The 23,707-nt window shown below is 46.7% G+C and overlaps 1 protein-coding gene across 2 annotated transcripts; it reads right to left on the bottom strand.

The window, feature by feature from the left end:
* Window positions 1-1,381: 1,381 nt before the first annotated feature.
* Window positions 1,382-23,156, bottom strand: LOC137543661 (protein odd-skipped-related 1). 2 transcript variants are annotated; one of them, XM_068264787.1, is made up of 3 exons: window positions 23,085-23,156; window positions 11,484-12,179; window positions 1,382-1,902 (listed from the first exon to the last, which is right to left on the bottom strand). In XM_068264787.1, exons 2-3 carry the CDS (start codon window positions 12,125-12,127, stop codon window positions 1,767-1,769), a joined length of 780 nt encoding a protein of 259 aa, XP_068120888.1. In that variant the 5' UTR covers window positions 12,128-12,179; window positions 23,085-23,156; the 3' UTR covers window positions 1,382-1,766. The 2 variants fall into 2 exon arrangements, with proteins under 2 accessions (XP_068120888.1, XP_068120889.1); XM_068264788.1 differs by lacking the exon at window positions 23,085-23,156 and adding an exon at window positions 19,279-19,488.
* Between the last annotated feature and the right edge of the window lie 551 nt (window positions 23,157-23,707).

Below are 23,707 nucleotides of genomic sequence, written 5' to 3' on the forward strand. Positions count from 1 at the left end.
TAGCCTGTCTAATTCCCCCTCATCTGTGACTAATCAGAAGTTGTAATCTGATCTCTCCCCTGTGTCACATGACTGCCAATGGCAGATAAGCCCATTTGAAAGGACAGTGTAAACAATATGTCTGCTCCCCTGAATCAGGAAGTAGAAACTGTGCAGATTTATTTCAGGATTTGTATCAGCTGTAACAAATACATGTTTTTTGTTTAAAGGTTATCCTGCTGTTGTGTATCTTTTAGAGCAGAGAGGACGTTCTGAGTTCAGGTACACTTTAACTACTAAAGTCAGCACAAAATTATCAAAAATTACGCAAAATTGGGAAAATAGGTTTCCTGATTAAAATAAAATCAATTAATTTCTTTGAAATTGTGCATTACAGTTTTGCATTGAGATTGAGAAATTGTGATTATGCGCAATTTGTGCGCATCACTAGTGACAAATGATAAAGCGAGACAAAATTACGGGCACCAGGCTGTGACATTTTCCATTTATATGAAACCCATAACAGGGATTTTTTTAAAAGAGGGTCCGAGATGAAAAACTAACTATAACAAGTAACTTGCCTATATATCTTATCTAAAGTTTAGATAGTTTGCACAGCATATCTAGCTGCAAACAGCTTCAAAAGTTTATGATTATTTATTCCTGTGATACAATGACAGCAGCCATGTTCTGTTTGTCACATTGTCACCGGCTGAGGGCTTGAGATGCTATCAGCTTGCCTGTGTGTAAATTCAGTCCCCTCTCCTCCTCCCTCCTGCCCTCTGCCTCTGAAATCAATGGCTAGTAACCTCTTCCTCCTTCTGCCCAGACTGAGCTCCCATAAGCCCTTGCTACAGTGCCAAGGCACAAAAGGAGCTGTGGGCGAGGCTTGTTTAGTTTATAGGGCATTAGAGTATTAAAACAAAATGTAAAAAATTATTTGGTTTGCGGAATGCCCTATAAACTATATGAAAGGAACACAGTTATGCAATAAGTAAAAGTTTATCTCGGATCCACTTTAAGCATATAAACACATTCAAATGTACATTTTCTTTATAATGCATTTGTATGTATTTTTATGCACCCCCCCTCCTGTTGTGCCACATGGCTGAGATAACAGGAAACACAGATTAGCTAAGTCAACTTCCCATAATGCAGTTGTCAAACACCACACAAGCATATTTCCATGTGCTGCTGAGGGCATGTTTAAGGTGCATTTGCACACACCTGACAGAGGTGTGTACACTAATTACAAGAGGAAATGTGTTTATTGGTTCAAACTGATCACAAGCCCTGACAGGAAGTGCAGCACTGTGTACGTACCCCTTAATACACATCTTGACTTCGGAATATTTGCTTTTGGTTTGTGAACGAAAAAGAAAAAAACAAAAACTTGAGCCTGTTACATTAATAGCAATTCCTTTTAATTTATTATGTAATTGATTTCCCCCCCTCCCCACTGCTGGAGTATGCATGCCAACCCTGCTATATACGAGAGCGATAGAGTCGCAGTACGACAGGCGGTGCGGTTTCAAAGCATGATGTGAGCACTGAGCACCCCCTCATGGCATAGAGTCTGTGAGTGCCATCATTTTGTTCTTTCTGGTTTAAATTAAATTTCCGAGCAAAGCGATTTCAGTCCAAAGTCTCTTGGAATACACGGAGAAGGGGCCGTCGCTGCAAGCCCCCCTTGCACTTTTTCGCGTGTGATAATAGTAGATTTAAATAGTTTGTACTGTTTCGTAGCATAGTCTGTTTTAAGTTTTTTTTTTTAAGTGTTACTCAGTTCAGCATTTGATTTTGGAAGGTTTCAGTTCTTTGACTTGCGTGTGGAGAGTTTTGTGAACTGCCAAAGTCCGAGACTGACAAAAACCTTTGCCACACTCCTGACACTTGAAGGGTTTCTCTTTCGAGTGGATGTACCTGTAAGGGGACACAAGACAAAACAAATTAAATAGGAACCTTAGGGAATAGGGGAATATAAATCAATACATTACAAAGTGAGAAGTTACAAAAATAGAAGAAAAATCAAGAAATGATTGATATTCGCATGTAATTTGTTCATATTGTTTGATAAACAATCAGCCTGCAGGTCATCATCTTTACTACTGGCAGACATAAAAAAAAAAGACAGCACCAACTGCCGTTATCTTTAACCACACCCCATAACAATGCAAGATAGGCTAAAAGATTGTTTTTTTTAATAAATACACATATGCACAGAGGGAGATACTGGTTGCTTGGCACTTGGAAACAGCTGTTATTTCCCACAATGCAATGAGGCTCCCACTGTGTGATGTCAGGACCGCATGGTTACTGTAATCATTCAATTAGAGCACTTCTGCAGCTAAAACAGTTTCATTATCTTCAGCTTCTTCAGTCTCCACAATAGATTATACTGTATGTATAAAAAAACATATCAGTTTGTCATTTGACTTGGGCTGTTCTGCTGCTTAGAACTTGCTTCCTCCCATTGACAGCCACCATGCCTTCTAGAAAGGGGTGTGGCCAAGTTGCAGGTCACCATGGCTCCCCTGCAGGTCTGTGGCGGTGAAGCCAAGGTGAAACTCAATCCTTTGGGAGATTTATTTATTTATAAAGTGGCAACATATTGCGCAGCACTGGCTTTGAGGCAAGGCCACAAAGGCCATAGCCTAGGGCACCAGGAAGAAAAGGCCGGGCAGAGAGCTGGAGCACTAAGGCAGTTCTACTGCCACACAGGTAAAGAGCACAAAAAAAAAGCACAGTACAGAATGAGGGAAGCACAGGACCAGGGAAGTAGAAAGGATGGGAGGAGCACAAGACAAAAGCACTGGACCAGGGGAAAAACGGTAAAGGGGGAGCACACAGGACGCCACGTGCACAAGATGGGGCGGCTGTGGGGTTGTTGACAGTGGGCCTTAACCAGGGTTGGTAACAGTGGGCCTTGGGAGGTAAAATGTCCAAATCCAGCCCTATTGGGATGCATAGGGGTGATGGCCAGCAGAACGGACCAAAAGCTCTGACAGTTTTCAGACAGGTGCTCTTATTTTTTTTCAGACTTGGTGGGAGTGAGTTGAAGTACCTTTGCTGAGTTAAAGAGAGACAGCCCATTAGCCCACTGATGAGTTTGGTGCACACAGGGCTTGGTGTAAGCAACATGGGGGCCCCAGGGCAAAAATAACTTGGGGGCCCCTACTTTCCCCCCCAAGCAAAATCAGCTCCCTGGGTCCTCTCGCTGCCACACCCCAGGTGGTCTCTCTCTGACTGCTGCCAGCGTCTTCTTCATTTGGCGCATGTTATGTGTAAATAACATGCGCCATTGCCAGGCATACAGAGACACAGGCAGCGTGGCTGAAAACAGAGATGGGAAAGGAGCAGCTGCCAGGACAGGTGAGTTACTACAAGGCAGCTCAGCTACGGAACATACGGGGCCAAGGGGAGCAGTCAGCGGGAGACCATCTGGGGGGTCCGGCGCGGTGGGGGGCCCTGGAGTGGTTGGGGCCCTAGGGCATTTGCTTCCCTTACCGCAATGGCAGCACCGGCCCTGTGTGCACAGCATTGGTTATATTACCACACAAAGGGCTTGATTCACAAAGCGGTGCTAACTGTTAGCACGCCTGTGAAAACCCCCTTAGCACGTCTAAACAAGCTTTTCGCGCATAAAACTTTACGCGCGCAAAACTTTATGCGCGTAAAACTTTACGCGCGTACTGCACAGAGCGCAAGGCGCACCGCGCGAAGTGCCCATTAAAGCCTAAGGGGCTTTGCGTAAAACTTTATGCGCGCAAAGTTAGTGCGCGATCTGATTGAGAAATCCGGTGCTAACCTACTTAGCACCCTGGTTAGCGCGTCTAAAGACTTTAGACGTGCTAAGTAGGTTAGCACCGCTTTGTGAATCAAGCCCAAAGAGCGGAACTATAGTATTAGGTAACCTTTGTGCCAGGGCTGGTTCTAGCTGCAATGGGGCTCTGGAGCAAAAGTAACTTGGGAGGCCCCCCAATGCCCCCTTCCAACCAAATCCCCCCTAGGCTCTGAGCCGGCTGCCAGGCCCGATTCAATCCACCATATGTCCATCATATGTTCCATAAAAAGCATTTTTAGGGTTCCCATTACTCACCTCCTTCTTTTCCTAGAATGTAAACACACAGCATACCCTCTCTCACAGGTCACCATAGCTGAAGGGGAGGAGTGGCACCTTGGGGAAGGCCCCACAGGCTCTGGGACCCTGGGGCAATTGCCCCCTTTGCCTCTATGGAAGCGCTAGCTCTACCTTTGTGCCATGCATGGCTATAGGGATTCAGATCAGAAATTTTTGGGCCCCATACTGGGCAAATCTACTGGGCCCCCCTCACTCCCCTCTGCACCCTTGTGGCAAATCACAATCTTTGAAGGCCTGAATGCACTAATGTCTGTGTGTGCGCTTTTCACTCTCCCATGGCTGGGAGGGTTCTGCCTATGCTCAGTTCATTAGGACTATAACTGCGAAGAAGGATCCCAGCTATGGGAGCAGGATGGAGGAGGTGTGTGGCTTGGAACGGTGCATGCGCAATGCCCCGCAACCCACCTGGATTGTGCCGATTTCACAGGAGAACAAAGTATTGGAACGGAAGGGTATCGAGGGAGCTGACAGGTAAGTAAAATCCTTCTCTCCCATTTGTCACAGGTTTACTTTAATCACTAACTGACTCACAGACAGACACAGACTGCAACTGGGGCCCATTTGTGGCACTGTTCACCGGGCCCCAGATTCACTTAGGCCCTATACAGCAATTCCCCCTGTGATGTCCTGAAGGGGGCCCTGATTCAGATGTGAGTGATGAAAAAACTACTGCATGCCTTCCAGGATTGCACCAGCATGTGAAACAGACAGGAAGCTACTGTCTGAATAGGCAGAATATTCGGACTTAGTAGAAACGGGCCCTATTTTACACAATGAAAGCAGTCAGCCTGTGTTTGTATCAGAAATGAGATGAGAGTGTCAAAAAAACCTGCGGCTGTTATCACTCGATTAGCCCAGGTGGTGAAAGTTAGTAACAAATGAGTAACAACTAGCAGCTAATTACTTCTGCAATAAGATGGGACGTTCTGGGCACTCTGTGCTCCAAAGAGAACATAGATTCCATGCTTGCAAAGAAAAGAAAAGTGGAATCTGAGTTTGCATTTTGCAGTCCATTGTGGAAATTTATAACTGGCTGCAAACTGAAATGCAGTCAATCCTCTATCAGAGAAAATTGTAAATATTGCAATATATGCTATATAAAACCTCCTTAGAGGACTCGGTTATGCCCATCGTACGTCTGTATAAAACATGTTTTGGAAAATGCCATGAGTAGGGAATAGAGAGACATCAGCATAAATAACAACTTTACAGAGATATCATTTGGGAACAACAGTGTATCAGAGATATCAGTGACAACAGTGTATCAGAGATATCAGTGACAACAGTGTATCAGAGATATCAGTGACAACAGTGTATCAGAGATATCAGTGACAACAGTGTATCAGAGATATCAGTGACAACAGTGTATCAGAGATATCAGTGACAACAGTGTATCAGAGATATCAGTGACAACAGTGTATCAGAGATATCAGTGACAACAGTGTATCAGAGATATCAGTGACAACAGTGTATCAGAGATATCAGTGACAACAGTGTATCAGAGATATCAGTGACAACAGTGTATCAGAGATATCAGTGACAACAGTGTATCAGAGATATCAGTGACAACAGTGTATCAGAGATATCAGTGACAACAGTGTATCAGAGATATCAGTGACAACAGTGTATCAGAGATATCAGTGACAACAGTGTATCAGAGATATCAGTGATTGTTATTTTGAACCTAAGTGAAAGGTTATTGAGGCAGCCCTCAGGGTGCCGGTTATTTATCGAGCGACACGGGCACCTAAATTTCACTGTACAGCCACAATTTATAATAGTAGCTATGGATGAGGACTAACAGTATTATAATTGTGACAGATTGTCTGCAGGAGTCAGTTAAGGTTAGATGTACATGTGTGTGTGTAGGAGGGGTTCTGTCAGGGCCGGCCCGCTCACGAGGCGGGGTAAACTTTTGCCTGAGGCGGCAAACTTCTAGGGGCGGCATCCGCCCGTCCGTGGGTGCGGGGAGCCGGCTGCCGAGCTGGAGGGGTAGCGGGCAGGACGGGGGTATTGGGCCTAGCGGTGGGGAGAGGGGTCGGACCCCCCCCCTCGCCTGTGTCCCCCGATCTGCGCTCCTTTCCAGCTTTAAATAGTGAGTAAGCAGCCGACAGTAAGAGGCACGGGCGGGGGGTCACTCACCTCTTCCTCGTTCCAGCGTGCGCTCCACTGACGTCACTTCCTGCAACGCCGCCCACTGTATTGTAAGTGGCCGGCGTTGCAGGGGGGGGGGGGCACAATTTTTTTCAAAATTTGCCTCAGGAGGCAAAAAGTCTAGGGCCAGCCCTGTGTTCTGTTGCCCTTTTAAAAAGCAAAAACTGCCACTTACCTGGGGCTTCTATCGGCCCCATGCAGCTGGAATGTCCCGCGCCGTCATCTTCCGATGCGCCATTCCCTTACTGCGCAGGCACAGTACGAAGTTTTCCTGTACTTCGCCTGCGCAGTAAGCTCCCGCTGACGGCCATGGCCGTGTAGCCGCACTTCTATTCGTCTAGTTAGACAAATATTACACCAGTGCCGGCTGCGAGGAATGGCGCATCGGAGGAGGACGGCGAAGGGACATTCCAGCTGCAGGGGGCGATAGAAGCCCCAGGTAAGTAGCAGTTTTAGCTTTCAAAAGGGCAACATGATACCTTTAAGGGTTAGGCATGGAGGGGGATGGTTAAGGATAGGCATAGAGGGCAGCAGGGGCGTAGCAATAGGGGGTGCAGAGGTTGTCTGTGACTGCATCAGGGCCCTTGGGCCAGAGGGGCCCTCCCTCACCCCTTTAGCTCTCTATTGGTCCTGTGCTGATAATTATCACTTCTATAGATACTTTGAATAGTGGTAATCATTAACAAGCTGTTCCCCATCCCCTTCTTGCACCTCTGACACTGTGGTTGTCCTTTGCAGGTTTTGATGCACTGCATCAATGGTTACGTATAGAGTGCTAGGGGGGTCCAATGAAAAACTTGCACTGAGACCAATAGCTCCATAGTTAGGCCAGAGGGGGTGGAGTTTTTAAGGGTTAGGCATGGGGGGTCGGTTAAGGTTAGGTGGGACGGTTTAAAGTGGACCTGAACTCTTGCACAGGACAGAAGGAAAACAGAGAGAAATGCACCATCTATGCATTTAGAAACTTTAACCTGTCTAATCCCCCCTAATCTGTGACTAATCACCAATGTAATTTGATCTCTAAACTGTGTCAGCTCAGGAATCTTCAGCAGATATGGTAATTTGTAAACACAGGATGTTAACCTTTGTCTGCAGCCACGAAAGCAGGAAGCAGTAACACTGCAGATTTATTGCAGGATTTGTAGCAGCTGTAACAAGGCAATGTTTTTCTTTAAAGGTTATTATGCTGCTGCTTATCTTTTAGAGCAAAGAGGAAGTTCTGAGTTCAGGTCTGCTTTAAGGTTTAGGCATGGGGTGGGTCGGTTAAGGTTAGGCATTGGTAAGGGAGGGTTCTTTGTGAGCATAGTGTTAGATTAAGTTGTAGTAAAATATAGTATAATATAATATGGTAAAACAATGTAGTATTATTTACCAATATTTTACATAGAATATCAGTACAGAGATTTTACTAACCTAAATTGGGCGCCCAAATGTCCTTGCGCCCTTTTTCATGCACCCGATGTGCCCCAGTATTAGGTAGCCCCCTCTCCAGAATAGCTTCAGTAAGCCAGCACCTATTCAGTAAGGAGTCCTTAGGCTAGACACCCAAACACTGCTACTGCCTACTGAGCACACCCTAGTGGCTGCAGCTCAAGCGCTTTGAGTCTGCCAGGAGAAAAGCGCAATATAAATGTATATATTTAAAGGGAACCTGAACCGAGAAGTATGTGGAGGCTGCCATATTTCATTTTTCTTCTAAAAACAATACTAGTTGCCTGGCAGGCCTGCAGATCCATTTGGCTGCAGTAGTGTGTGAATCACACACCAGAAAAAAAGCATGTGGCTAATCTTCTGCTGCATGCTTGTTCAGGGGCTATGGCTAAAAGTATTAGAGGCAGAGGATCAGCAGGGCTGCCAGGCAAGTGGTATTGCTTAAAAGGAAATAAATATGGAAGCCTCCATATCTCTCAGTTCAGATATGCTTTATACCATTAAAACTAATAATAAAGGCCTCAATGGTTACATTACTGCCTGCGCAGTACAGTCCGGATGACACCAGCGTGACAACGTGAGCCGCATGTTGGAGCGTAAGTAGGCCTCCTGTACCGGAGGGGACCCCGGGCCACCGGCGGGGAGCAGAGCTGCAGCGAGGGCACAGAACGACTGCCAGGGGCTGGAGGAAGCCCCAGGTAAGTGGATTTTTTATTTTTATTCACCTTGGATGTGTCCTTTAAGGGCCCCAAGTCTAGGATTGTGGAGGTTTATTATCAGTACAGTACTAATTTCTTAGGAACCTTCATTATCACCCTGGGCCCCATTTTGCCTGGAACTGTCCCTGTGAGCAGACCCTTTCTGGCCTCACTAGACGTTGCTCCAGTTTTCAGGTAAACCAGCAGCAGTTCCAAACCACAGACTGCCTGAGAAATAGCGATAGAGCAGCTTCTTTTTTCACTTCATTATAAATGATGCCTCAGAAAGAACAAGGTAATTCAAACTAATGATTCAGGATTCACCTGAGGGCTCCTTCACACAGGCAGCTTGCCAGACATTTCCTGCCAACTATGACACGAGGTGAATGAGGGCAATGTGGAGAAATCACTTGGAATGAGCAGGAGCAGAAGGGGTTCTGTGGGGGTTTCTGAGGAGAAAAACTGCCACTTACCTGGGGATTCTATCAGCCCCCTATAGCGGTAATGTCCCACGCCGTCCTGATCCCATCCGCCGTTCCCCGCAGCCGGCACCGGGCTATTATTCATCTGTCACACAGACGAATAATGCGCGCTGCCGCGCCTCCGCTCGCGTCATCTGGGGGTTACTGCATAGGCGTTTTCTTGTACTGCGCTTGCGCAGTAAGCTTCCGATGACGCCAGCGGAAAGGAGCAGGTGCGCGGCCACTGTAGCGCAGCCGCAGTTGGATCCCATGCCGCACTAGACCAGGGCTGGCGGCGGAGAACGGCAGATGGGAGGAGGACGGCGTGGGACATTACCGCTGCAGGGGGCTGATAGAAGACCAAGGTAAGTGTCTTATGTTACCTTGTTTTTCTTCTCAGAAACCCCCCACAGAACTCCTTTAAAGTGAAGTTCCAAGCTAAAAAAACAAACAAACTCCACTTACCTGGGGCTTCCTCCAGCTCATCGCAGTCGCTCTGCGCCCTCGCCGCAGCTCTGGTGGCTCTCGGTCTTCCCCGCTGGAGAAGCCAAACTCACCAGGTCGAGTTCTGGGTCGGCTTCTTCTGCGCTCCACCGCACGGGTCAGGTGGTCCGGCCAACGTCATCAGGATTATACTGCGCAGGCAGTACAATCCTGACGATGTCGGCTGGACAACGTGACCTGCACTGTGGAGCGCACAAGAAGCCGACCTGGAAGCCGACCAGGCAAGGTCGACTTCTGCAGCGAAGGACAGCGGGAGCCACCGGAGCTGCGGCGAGGGCACGGAGCGACTGCGAGAAGCTGGAGGAAGTCACAGGTAAGTGGATTTGGTTTTGTTTTTTTAGCTTGGATGTTTCCTTTAACTGAGAGGCATATGGATGTTTCCTTTTGAACAATACCAGTTGCCTGGCAGTCCTGCTGATCTCTTTGGCTGCAGCAGTGGCTGAATCACGCAGCTGAAACAAGCATGCAGCTAATCCTGTCTGGCTTCAGTCAGAGCACCTGATCTGCATGCTTGTTGAGGGGCTGTGGCTAAAAGTATTAGAGACACAGGATCAGCAGGAGAGTCAGGCAACTGGTATTATTTTACAAGGAAAAATCCATATCATTCTCAGTTTAGATTCCCTTTAACCATCAGTGGCGATGCTACAAAAACATGGGCCCCAGTGCAAAGCTTATGGGGATGGTTGGAAATTTCCGTTAGAATAAAAAATGTCGGCTTTCCACAGCAGTCATCGCAAATTACCGTTCAGTGATTTTAGCCCAGTCACAGAACTCTAAAGCATTGAACTAATCGGAGAATGTAGAATTTTAAAAATCGGATTGCCGCTGTAATTTTAGACCAATCACGAGACTCAAATACTACCAAGTATTTTCCCGTTTTCTGATTGGCCTAAAATGTCCACGGTTTCCGATTTTCACAGTAAATCACCACATTCTCTGATTGGTCCAGTACTCCAGAGTATTTCCTATTTTCCTTTTATTTCTTCGAATTATGAGAAATCTGAAATACTTGGTATTTTTGGAACAATTAAAGAATGCGGTCATTTACCGCCAAAATCAGAAAAACACAGAAATTTTAGGCCAATCAGAAGACTGTAAAATACTCTGTAGCATTCGACTCTTGTGATAGTTCTATAATTATGGCAGCAATCTGATTTTCGAGGAACAATTCTTCATTCTCTGATTGGTTTGATGCTTCTGATTCGGAAGTATTTAGCCAATTAGAATAACTATGCGAAAGTATACTATACTGTAAAGTGATGTTTTTTTTTATGGAATTTGTAATATTCTGTAAAAATAAAATACTTTTTCGGAAATTGGATTACTGCCGGTATGCCGCGGTATCAGTAATCGGCATTTTCGGAAATCACAATTTCCAGCCATCCCTAAGATCTAAGGTAAGTTACAGAACAATAGCAACTCTAGACTTAAAGGGAACCTTAGCTGTACTTAAAAAAAAGTTTCACTTACCTGGGGCTTCTCCAAGCCCCCTGCAGCCGTCCTGTGCCCTCACTGGTCCTCTACAATCCTCCGATCCCCCGCCATGAGCTAGTTTTGTTTTTGGGACGACTGAGAGTCGGTCCCTATCCATGCGTCTCCTTGTACGCAGTCCCGTCGTCAAGCGAGTCCTGTGCAGATGCAGTAAGACAAACCTCAAACTGCACATACGCAGGACTCGCTTAAAGATGGGAATGCATACAAGGAGAAGCGTGGACAGGAGAAAACTAACCAGTGGCGGGGGAACGGAGGATCGTAGAGGACTGGCGAGGGCACAGGACGGCTGCAGGGGGCTTGGCAATGGCGAAGCCGCAGGTTAGGTAAAACTTTTTTCAAGTACAGTTAAGGATCCCTTTAATTATAAAGTTCCAGCCCGACGAAGGCTGCAAGGCCGAAAGCTTGCTTATTTTTATTCATTTTTACTTAGCCAATAAATGGTATCATCCTGATTTAAAACGTCTTGCTTCTAATTATAAAATTACTATTTTTAAAAAAAAAATGTTTTTAGATCTAACAATTTTGACACCACTCTATGCTAATAATCCTAAAGTAATTCCCAATTGTTTAGTCAATACTTGTGTTGAAGTTACACAAGTATATTTGCAGTTGGTAAATTACCTGTGGTCTCTGAGATGGTCTTGTCTCCGGAAAGCCTTGTGGCAAATGTCACAGGTATAAGGTCTTTCATCCGTATGGGTCCTCTCGTGGATGAGAAGGTTGTAGGACTTTGTGAAGTGTCTGCCACAGAACTTACACACAAACTCTTTCTTGGTTTTAGAAGGTAATCTTCCACGGGTTGGTTTCTTCTCAGGATTCAGCTTGGTGACATCAAGGAGCGTTCCCATAGATGCTGGAGACCCCTGACCATCCAGCTGACTGAGCTTGCAATGGTCCTCTTGGGTGGCTGCCACTGCCAGGTTGGCAAAGTCAAACCTAGGTTTGCTTTTAGTGCCTAAGTTTGTGGAATCATGTTTGGGGTGAATGACATGCGGAAAAAGAGGAAAGCCTGGAATATGGAACCTGGTGTCTATCAGGTTTGCAGACCCTGGCACTTTGGTGAAGGACGACCTGGGCAAATGCAGAGTTGGGTATCCCAATGTCCACTGGTGAAGATGAACCGCGTGCAGAGCACTGAACCCATAGAGATTGGGAAGATGGTCTGCAGGCACAGGGAGCCCATTGAAGGCTTGAAGGAACGAGTAGTTGGTGAGTTGGAGAGATGGGTGTATTGGCACTGGAGCTGGCAGCGTTTTGCTAGCCATTGTCGATGTGGTAAGATGTTCAGTGTGCTTCTTCAGGATGGCGCCAAATTCTCTGTTTAAAAATGAAAAGTAAAAAGTTTTTTTCAGACACAAAGTAAATGTAAACTAAATAAAGACAACACAGTCCAATAAATAAAAGTTAAATACAGATATTAAATGCCAACTTCTCAGTTGGCTCTTTTTATGGTTGGATTGGGAAACCTATACTTATTTCCTGACCACCACCTATCAATACAGTAAGACATGTCCTCTTTGTTTTAATTTGTCATTAATCCCCACTATATATGTAGGAAAATATTGTTAGTAAGCAACAGCATAGGTCCACGTTTCCAAAAGTAGAAGAAGCTAATACTAAATTCCAATGGTTGAGGGCATATGGCACATTTACTGTGATAAAGAGACCAGACCAATGTGTCAGAGTCCCCCCTCCAGTCCACACTGGTAGTTGTAAAATCTCAGTGTAGCCATTTCCTGTCTACCTAAAGAAGCTAACACCCATTTCCTGTCTACACAAAGCAGCTAGCAGGAAAACTGGAGGTGGGGTTTCTGCTAGTTAGAGTGGGACTTCAAACACCACAGCCATAGCCGGCCAGTGCCCCACACCCTACTATTATGAACTCCACCTTCTTGTCTACCTTCTAGCTTCTTTGTGCACAGGAGATGTTATTACTGTTATTTACCTCTATGGACTAGCATGGAACCAAGTTGCAGAAGATTCAAGTCTGTGTAGGAGGATTTTTTTTATTTTTTTTTACTTAAGGGGACAAACCGATTATGTGTCTGAGTAGAGTTATGCTTTGAGATATCCAGAAAACCTGGCCTGTGTTATCATGTCCCACTATTAGGTGGCACTGGCAACCCCCACCTCTGTTTCTAATAATTTTAGCCATAGACCCTGAACAAGCATGAAGATCCAGTGCTCTGACTGAAGTCTGACTGGATGCTTGTTCAGCAGGGCTGGCAGGCTACTGGTATTGTTTAAAAGAAAATAAAAATGGCAGCCCCCATACCCCTCTCACTTCATGTGTCTTTTTATGTAGCTCTAGGACATTCTGAACTGAATTTTTACTAATGGTCCAACATGACTTCAGCAATAGTTTCTAATGCTCACCTCCTAATTTAAAGTTTACCTGAGCAAAAGCTCAGGTCAAACAGGAAATGCTTAAAGAGAGTCTGAAGCGTAAAAAAAATAGCTCTTTCTACCTTGCAGTCCTCTTCAGCAATAATGCCATAGCTGAAACACCACATTCCTGCAGCACAACAAGGTCTTAATCATCCCGAAAGCCCCATGGCAAGATTTGGGGCTCCTGAGTAGAGGCAGAGCTTTGGGCAGTAGCTCTGCCTCTACTCACGTCAATCTCCGCGATCTCCGCCTCTCCCTGCCCCTCTCAGTCTTTCACTGAGAGAGGCGGGGAGAGGCGGAGATCTGTGGAGAATGGAAAGAGCTACAGCACAAAGCTCTGCCTCCCCCGGGCAGCAAAATCCATGACCTGGAAGGTCGTGGATTTTTGCCCTGGGATTTTGGGTCAGTAAAATCCTTGCTGTGCCGCGGGGATGCAGTGTTTCAGCTCTGGCATTAATGCTGAAGAGGAAGTTCAGTGTAAAAAGTGCCATTTTTTTACGCTTCAGACTCTCTTTAAATAAGAAGAGGGAAGCCTCTGGACCCTGTAAAGGCATCCCATGGGATCTTTTGTGCCCCCAGTGCCACTCGCGGACCCCAAAGATTTCTGACAATGGCTTGTCAGAAATCTGATCGGGACTGCACACCTCTTCAAGCGTGACCGAGGCCGTACTACCCCTGCGTGAGCATGGCTGCTACTGCACAGTAAGCTCTGAGCCAGTGCGCAGCCGTGGCCATTCTAGCAGAGCAGGATCATCCACCGGGCAACCTAAGCAGGTGCCTAGGGCCTAGTGGGGGTCAAGGGGCCCACCAGCCACCTTCACTGACCTCTCTCAATTCAGCTTACCAAAAAGACCACAAGATGTCCTCAAATCTACTACCTTGCCTAGGGCCCCAAAACATCTTAATCCATCTCTGCATGCTAGTGTGGGTGCAGCTTGGCCACACTATCCCGATCTTAGCTTGGCCCCCGATCTTCTGGAGTGTCCTGGCAAGCAACGGTAGGGCGAGGAGGACACGGGAAGCCTCTATATGAGCCAGGCGCTTCCCTCTTGTTAGGTAAGTACTTTTTCACCTTGGGTTCACATTAAAGAGGCACAGTGAAAATAATTTAATAAAAAAGTGCTTAATTTTTACAATAATTATGTATAAATGATTTAGTTAGTGTTTGCTCACTGTAAAAAAGTTTCCTCTCCCTGATTTACATTCTGACATTTATCAAATGGTGGCATCTTTACTGCTGGCAGGTGATGTCACTGGAAGGAGATGCTGCTTGCTTTTTTGGCAGTTGTAAACAGCTGTTATTTCCCACAATGCAACAAGGCTCCCACAGTGTGATGTCAGGACCTCAGTGCTGACATCACACTGTGGGAGGGGTTTTACCACAAAATCAGCCATACAGAGCCCCCTGATGATCCGTTTAAAAAAAGGAATAGATTTCTCGTGGGAAAGGGTGTATCAGCTACTGATTGTGATAAAGTTCAATTCTTGGTGATAATTTTCATTAATATAACCCAAGTTTGCATCATCACTCACGCTTTCCGAGTATCTGACACAGTAAATTAGGACCATTGTGCTATTTGCTTTCCCTAATTCAGTTTCCATTGGCTGGCTGGCCCCGCAGTTTGCTTTGCTGTCAGTTTAGAGGTTGACAGTGTCAAAAGAAGTATATATGACTGCAAAGAGCAGTTTGATTTGTGGACCCTACGGACAAATATTGGCAAGTGCTGAATTCATAAACAGAAGCAGATTTGTGGTGCTACCACTTTCCCTTCCAGGCCATGTGGACAGCCAGAGACTGGCAGGCCGCACAGAATAAGTTGTGCCACATCATAATTCTGCTTTTCATTCATATGTTTCTTGTCATAATTAGGATTTCATGTAACTACTGCAAAAACTTGACTAGCTGCCTAAGAATAGTCAGATTTTAAAGGAATGTGTCAAAAGGAATATCATTCTTGGAAGCGCAGCCGTTCACCAATTAAAAACTACATACGTCTGCCGATTATCAGTGGGCTGAGTAATGTAGGTAGATCCTTTCTGAACAATTAGCGGAAACATCCTGGCAAAGTCCAGTGTCCTGAGTGCCTGATACCAAGTCATTTTCTGCTATTGTTGGAGATTCAGGGTAGGAACACACTAGGCGGAAATGCTAGCATTGCGTAACACGCTAGCGTTACTGCACATAATGTAAATCAATGGACCGCATGCAAAAATGCATTTGTTTGCATTCTGCAATGTGCTTTTATGAAATGCAGAACTTGCTGCATATTTTTTAAAAAACAGTGGCGTATCTAAGGAGCTAAGGGCCCCAATGCAAGTTTTACAATGGGGCCCCCAAGCACTCTGTACATAACAATTGATACGGCGCACCAAAACCTGCCAAAGGCAACTACAGTGTCAGAGGTGCAAGAAGGGGATGGGGAGCAGCTTGCTAATGATTACCACTATTCAAAGTATCTATAGACGTGATTATTATCAGCACAGGACCAATAGAGAGCTAATACTGTAGTTGAGGGAGAGCCCTTCGGGGCCCCTCTGGCCCAAGGGCCCCGATGCGGTTGCTACCTCTGCACTCCTTATTGTTACGCCCCTCTCCAAAACGCATCTAAAACGCACCTAATGTGTGCCAATGGTGAAGCAGAGGTATAGCGTTTTATTGCATTTTTAATGCATTTTTGTATAAAAAACAAGTTTGATGATGTATTTCCACTTCCTGTTGACTTCCTAGTGATGAGCCAGAGAGGACATCGAAAATGTGTTTTTAAACTGGCCACATTCCAAAAAATTTGCATGAAACGCATATCAGAAATGCATACAAAACGCACTTGCGATTTGTATGTGCAAAATGCAAACTTTTGAAGTCTGTTGAATGAGCGGGAGGTCCGCACATGCGCAGAAGGCCACGACTGACGTGACTGAGCCTGTTACCGGGGCTGATCGCAGCTGAACGGCAGACTGCGGGAGGACGGCGAGGAACTCACAAACTCTGGTACACTTTAAGAACAAATCTCAGGAAATCTCAATAACAGTAGGGTGACCATCCTCCAAAAGTGTCCTCTTTTTTAGCATGGTTTCCTCTGTCCTCCAGGCATTCCAAACGTTTATTAAAATGTCCTCCTTTCACAGAATCAGAAACAGAGTTGACTGCATTTTACTTTATTACATATGTGATATACATATGAGTTATGAGATACATATGAGATATACTGAGATTGAGCAGACTTCGGCTTCCGTTACCAGGTTATCAATATTTGTAACCTTAAAGAGGAACTGTAACATGAAAAGATCCCCTGGGGGGTACTCACCTCGGGTGGGGGAAGCCTCCGGATCCTAATGAGGCTTCCCACGCCGTCCTCCATCCGTCAGGGGTCTCGCTGCAGCCCTCTGTGGAGTCCGTGCAGCGGTGACGTCAATATTTACCTTCCTGGCTCCTGCGCAGGCGCTCTGACGGCTGTCGGCTCCGAACTACACGGAAATACCCGATCGCCGTCAGATCGGATATTTCCGTGTAGTTCGGAACGGAAAGCCGCCACAGCGCCCCCGCTGGAGCCAGCAAAGGTAAATATTGAACTGACAGTCGGCACAGTCGCCGGCTGTTCGGAGGGCTGCGGCGAGACCCCCGTGGGACAGAGGACGGCGTGGGAAGCCTCATTAGGATCCGGAGGCTTCCCCCACCCGAGGTGAGTACCCCCCAGGGGATCTTTTTAATGTTACAAAGTCTCTTTAAAGCCAGTGTTACCCGACATATAAAAACAAAAGTCAGATACTCACCTAAGGAGAGGGAAGGCTCTGAGTCCTAATGAGACTTCTCTCTCCTCGCCCGGTGCCTTCAGGATCCTCCGTTAAAATCCCTCGCCGCGGGGGACTTCGGAAGTCTTCGGGAGCCGAGTCCTCCCGACGACAGACGGCTCCATACTGCGCATGCGCGAGTGCATCATAGAGGGCGCTCGCGCATGCGCAGTATGGAGCGGCCCGTCTTTGGGAGCCCAAGTGCTCCTGAAGACTTCCGAAACCTCCCTTCGGCGGCGGAAGTGGCAATATTTGACCGAACTGGTTGAATACTGCTACGGGGGACCCTGAGTGGGACCGGGAGAGGAGGGGGAAGTCTCATTAGTACTAAGAGCCTTCCCTCTCCTTAGGTGAGTGTCTGACTTTTGTTTTTATAGGTCGGGTAACATTGACTTTAAGAAGTGGGAGCGTGGCAACACTGTTTATATTCTAGTTCCATCCGACAGAGCAACTAACCAATACTTTTTGTAAAATGTCAAATGAAAAAGAAACAGAAATGTCTAAAACAGAAGTTGCAAGTTTTCTGATTGTCACAAGACAAAGGGCCATATTCTATTGCTGAACTCGCCAGCGCTAAGCACTGGCGAATTCTTAACTTAGGCGATGGGGGCATCGCCTAATCTAATTAAACTTTAGACCCCCCCGGCGGAAAAGAACTCGCTTGGGCTATATAATCGCCCAGCGAGTTCTTACCACGGAATCCAATTATCCTTATCATGTCTCCGGGAAGCGATGCTTCCCGGCAGACATGAGCGTTAGCTTAGACCTGCAAAAAGAAGGTCTAAACTAGCTAACGCACGTCGTCACCGCAGCATCTGGGGGTCTCCTTTAATAAGGAGACCCCCAGAGCTCCCCGTCGGGTCGCCGCACAGTTTAGAAGCCCCTGCGTAGCTCTGCAAAGGTTCCCCGTCATACGTACCGCCGCCGATCACCCGCCACCTCTCGCCACAAAATCCGTCATGTAATTACAGTGTATCTAACACTGTAATTACTGTGCGCATAGAAGGAGCCCGGGCAAAGCATCTTTGAATCTGCAGCCGGGCTCCCCATTGGCCCTCTGTCTGAGCCATTTTATTGGTTCAGACAGCCGACCAATGGGGAGCCCGGCTGTAGATTCAAAGATGCTTTGCCCGGGCTCCTTCTATGCGCACAGTAATTACAGTGTTAGATACACTGTAATTACACGACGGATTTTGCGGCGAGAGGCGGCGGGTGATTGGCGGCGGTACGTATGACGGGGAACCTTTGCAGAGCTGCGCAGGGGCTTCTAAACTGTGCGGCGACCCGACGGGGAGCTCTGGGGGTCTCCTTATTAACCACCCTGGCGTTCTATTAAGATCGCCAGGGCAGCTGCGGGAGGGTTTTTTTTTAATAAAAAAAAAACGATTTCATGCAGCCAACTGAAAGTTGGCTGCATGAAAGCCCACTAGAGGGCGCTCCTAACCCATATTTCTGATCGCCTCCGGCGATCCGCAGTAACAAGGAAGGCCGCAATGAGCGGCCTTCCTTGTTTCGTTTTGCTCGTCGCCATGACGACGAGCGGAGTGACGTCATGGACGTCAGCCGACGTCCTGACGTCAGCCGCCTCCGATCCAGCCCTCAGCGCTGGCCGGAACTGTTTGTTCCGGCTGCGCAGGGCTCGGGCGGCTGGGGGGACCCTCTTTCGCCGCTGCACGCGGCGGATCGCCGCTGCACGCGGCGGATCGCCGCTGCACGCGGCGGATCGCCGCGCTGCAGCGGCGATCGGGCAGCACACGCGGCTGGCAAAGTGCCGGCTGCGTGTGCTGCTTTTTACAGCGAGCAAATCGGCCCAGCAGGGCCTGAGCGGCAGCCACCGGCGGTGATGGACGAGCTGAGCTCGTCCATACCGCTAAGGTGGTTAAAGGAGACCCCCAGATGCAGCGGCGGAAGATGGCGGCGGATGTTAGGCAGGCGAGTGCGCATGTGTGGGGAGTGAGGCCGTGGTGCTGATGGACAGCACCACAGGGTAAACCTCACTCCACATCGCTCGGTAAAAGGGAGCATCGCTCAGGCTTTCGCCTTAGTAATGCTCCCTAACGATTGGCCATCGCGCGAAGGATATGGGCAATAGGATTTGCCGGTAATCCTCGCGTGATGGCAAGGTGATAAGTAGCTCGCATCTGCAAGCTACTTATCACCTTGAATAGGATATGGCCCAAAATGTCCATGTTTTGAGGCAGGACAAAAATAAACTGTCACGTATGGCATTGGTACTAACCAGAGATGGATTAAGATGTAATGGGACCCTAGGCAAGTTGGTTAGATTTACCACCCCTTTGTGGTACCTTTGGTAAGCTGAAATGGAGAGAGGTCAAAGAAGGAAGCAGGTGGGCCTCTTGACACTCTTTAGACCCCTGGCACTTGCCTAGGTTGCCTGGTGAATGGTCCTGCTCTGATGGTAACCATGGAGTTGGAGTTATTTGGTCATACAGTATCTGTTCTCCTTTCTGACGGTCTCTGTCCTCCTTTTTAGCTGACCCCTTCTGGTCACCCTAAAATAACAGGAAATAGCAGACTCTAGAGGACTTAAAGCAGACCCAAACTTTTGCACAGCGCACAATGTAAAGTATTTATTCCACATATAGTTGATATCGCTTCTCTGTGTTCTGTGGGTTTTTTTTTTTTTTTAGCAAGATCAAAGTGTGTAATAAGCAGGGTCGGATTTGTACTTTTTACCACCCAGGGCCCACTGTCACCAGCTGCCCCCGGACCGACAGCTTCCTACACTCCTCCCCTCCCCCCCCCCCCCCCCCCCAATATGGCATAGATTAGATTGTAGGCTCCTCTGAGGACAGTTAGTGACATGATAGCAGGGATTAGATTGTAAGCTCCTTGGCAAGTGGTGGCACATTTGGTGAGTTACGGCCAGCTCAGAGATCACTGCAAGTGTCCATTTGTTGCCCCTTCATCCCCTGAGTGCCAGATCCCGTTGTTGGTAGCCGCCAACTGCTTTGCGCAAACTCTGGCCTGGTGCAAAACGCTTGGCTAATGTATTTCAATGGGCTGGTGCACAACGGCGGTTTGCGTTTTTTAGCAAACCGCACACGTGAGTCCTGCAGCACTTTTGCGGTTTGCAGAAGCGTTTCTGCCTCAATGTAAAGTATAGGAAAAGCTCAAACCGCTCTGGAAAACGCTAGATCAGAGCGGTTTTCCTGGCGTTTTTGTTACATTAGCTGTTCAGTAACAGCTTTTACTGTAACAATATTTGTAATTTGCTACACAAAAACGCTCCCAAAAACGCTAGGCATGTTTAGAAAACGCCTCTAAACATGCCTAGAATCGCTCTGAAATCTGCTCCAAAAACCTCTTGCGTTTTGAGGATCTGCTAGCGGTTTTGGTGTGCACTGGGCCTTAGTGAAGAAGGATGAATGTTCAGCAGGCTAATTGCTGTTTCCTCGTGCCCTAGGCCATGGCCTTTGCGGCCTTGCCTAAAATTCAGCCATGGTAACTGGAAAAGACTGCAGGAGAGCTCTGCCAAGGAAGGCAGCTCCCTCTATACAGTAAACACTGGGGCTTAACTCTTTCAGTGCTTTCTGCAGCAGTGAACCCAAGTAAACTTGATTTTATTTAGGATTCCCATAAATTGTAATGAAGATTTCTTTTTTCATAAAGGTTATCATGCTGTGGCTAATCTATTATGAGCAGAGAGGAAGTTCTGAGTTTAGTCCCAGTTTAAGCCTATATGGAGAGGTGCACAGCTGCAGCAAGCACCACTACGCACAGGATTTTTCAACCTGAAAAGTTAATTTCTAGAATGAATACTTATGATTGACACTGCTGTCAGAATTTGCCTTATTCGGTTTTGGGTTGACTCGGCCTCTGAGCAGCAGAGCTACAGCTGAGTCAGGCACTTGTCTCGTGTAACGTATCAAAGACTTCTCAATGTTTTTCCTCTCTGACTCTGCAGAATCTGCTCCTGCAGCCCACTGTTACACAAACATAGGAGCGGAGCTGGGCGCACCTGTAAGAGGTGGTCTGGGGGAGGGTTTATTTTGGCACACTGCTAGGGGCCTGATTTGGAGAACCCAGGAGTTGAAACACAACTGGTTTGAATTTATTAAAAATGATCGTCTGTTAGGTGGCAAACGTTTTCAGCTTTCCCCGGAGTCGTATCTGACCGCAAAGTCTTGTTGAATGTTTAGGGAGTTGGTGTTTATACGGTGTAGCCACCTGCACCAAGAACTTTGCTCTGATATAAATTCCATCTTTCCATGTGGCCAGAATGGGATCTAGCAGCCTGCTGTTATTACAAATGTTTTTCATCAATTCCCCAAACTTCAAAGCAAAGAGTGCCGTATGAGTGTTCTCTCTCTCTCTGCCTGACCCCGATTTATTCTTCCGTAGCCTCTAGTAATGTATAAGGGCCCGTTCTCACTTGCAAACGCAAAATGCTAGCGATTTGTGCTATCGTTTTGCTATGGAGATTTTACAGCACTTAACACAGTAAAATCACTGTACACTCTTGAGATTTCTGAGGGAGACTTTCTGATTGCGATTAGCGCATTTTAGAATTTTAAAATCCAAATAGACTATCTGAGCAAACTTGGATTTCCCATCTGAAATCCGAAATCCGGGCGGATAGTTAGTTAAGAAACCCGAGCAGAAGCCAAAATCACCTTCAATGGCAAAAATCCCTTTCGAAGACATCCAGGCCGAGAGAGAGACTGAGAGAGAGAGAGAGAGAGAGAGAGAGAGAGAGAGAGAGAGGAGAGAGAGAGAGAGAGAGAGAGAGAGAGAGAGAGAGAGAGAGAGAGAGAGAGAGAGAGAGAGAGAGAGAGAGAGAGAGAGAGAGAAGAGAGAGAGAGACCTCCGAAAGGGGTTTTTGCCATTTAAAGAGACTTTTGGAAGCATTTTAAGCTATTCTCAGGTCACTTCCGGTTTTCTATCTTCTTCCGGATATCTGAATCCGGCCGGATACTGAGGCCGGATATCCAATTCGGATCCCCTGATCACCTCCGGTATACGTACCCCCCAGGGATCCCGCGATGGCGCAGCCTCACAATCAGCTCCAGGCTTCGCTATGGGGAGGATCGGGACTGCGCATGACGTCATGTGCGATAGTCACCATAGTGACAACTGAAGCTAAACAGTGAAGCTGCGGCTCTCGCGGGATTGTGGACGGGTAAATATTACCGTCAGCGATCGGGGGGATCAGAAAGGTGCCGGAGGACTTGGGGGGCATATTTAGCTAGCGAAGTGCTAGCTTAACCATTTAAATGAAATTTTATTTTAAAAAAATCCTCCTGCGGACGCAGCATCTGAAACTGCGTACCGCCAGGGAGGTTAAGGGACCTTTTCACACAGTGAGGCATGCAGTCCCAGTCTAGGGCCTGTTCATACTTGCTGCGTTTGTAGAACGCGTATAAATTCAAAGAAACGCAAGTTGAAAAACGCATGCGTTTTTCTTGCGTTTGAATGCGTTTTCTATTGCGTTTTGCTCAAACACGTGACCCAGGGGAAAAAAAAAGAATTATGGGAACCGCAGAGGAAAACGGACGCTAAAAACGCAATAGTACGCGTTTTTGATACGCGTCCATAGACTTTCATTGCGTCCGTTTCTATGCGTATCGCACAGAACTGCGTGCAGCAATGCGGATGAGAAACGTATGCGTCTCATACGCATACATGTGAACTAGCCCATTCAAAAGCAATAGGAGCCGTTTCTATGCGTTTTTGGTACCAGTACGCGTTCCCTGAAAACGTCTAGGAACGCGCATAGTCTGAACAGGCCCTAAGCCAGTGAGTGTACTTCCACATTTCTGATGTACCGCGCTCACTAGCGAATGGCCAACAAGATGGTAATAATTCTGAGTTGATGCAAATTCAATGATAATTTAAGGCAAATTGTATACAGTTTTAAACTGGGACCATCTAATTTTGCAGAAAGTGGCTCAGTTTCAAATGGCATATCAATTGTATTAAATTTGCATGCAAATGGGAAAAAAATAGCATTTCATTGGCCATCTCCACTGAACCCCATTCTTGTAGTGACATGTAAAGCTAAAGGACCAGAAGGAACCTTACCAGACACTGGGGAGAATCGGAGAGGATGGTAAGAGCCGCCAAGCTCGCCTCTGCGCCTCGGTCGTACCTAGGAACAGGAAAATATACAAAACACGGGTTTATGTCAGTGCCAACTGGGCATGCTCAAGGATAGACGTAATAAGAAAATTCTATGCAAAAATGTAATTCTATTTAAAGGACCTGTGTCGCGAAAATCTTAAAATGTTAAATACATGTAAACATATACAGATAAAAAGTACATTTCTTCCAGAGTAAAATGTGTCTCTTTAAAGAAGAACTGTCGCGAAAATCGTAAATTGTAAAATACATACAAATAAGAAGTTAATTTCTTACAGAGTAAAATGAGCCATAAATTACTTTTCTCCTATGTTGCTGTCACTTACAGTAGGTAGTAGAAATCTGACATTACCGACAAATTTTGGACTAGCCCATCTTCTCATGGGGGGGTTCTCAGGGGTTTCTTTATTTTTTAAAAGCACTTAGTGAATGGCAATTGCTCTGTCCAACTGCCAAAAAAGTGTGCAGTGAGCAGGGAAGCTGGCCAGCATCTTTGTATAAATCTTTTTCAGGGAATGTCTTTATAAACAATAAAGGCCATGTTGAGAATCCCCTATGGAGAGATG

Source organism: Hyperolius riggenbachi, unplaced genomic scaffold (genome assembly GCF_040937935.1).
Source record: "Hyperolius riggenbachi isolate aHypRig1 unplaced genomic scaffold, aHypRig1.pri scaffold_145, whole genome shotgun sequence".
NCBI lineage: Eukaryota > Metazoa > Chordata > Amphibia > Anura > Hyperoliidae > Hyperolius > Hyperolius riggenbachi.

Excerpts from the sequence above, each read along its gene's own strand:
- LOC137543661 (XM_068264787.1), bottom strand. The coding sequence starts at position 12,127 with ATGGCTAGCAAAACGCTGCCAGCTCCAGTGCCAATACACCCATCTCTC. Across the intron at positions 1,903-11,483 it reads GACCATCTCAGAGACCACAG|GTACATCCACTCGAAAGAGA; the intron begins GTAATTTACCAA and ends GTCCCCTTACAG.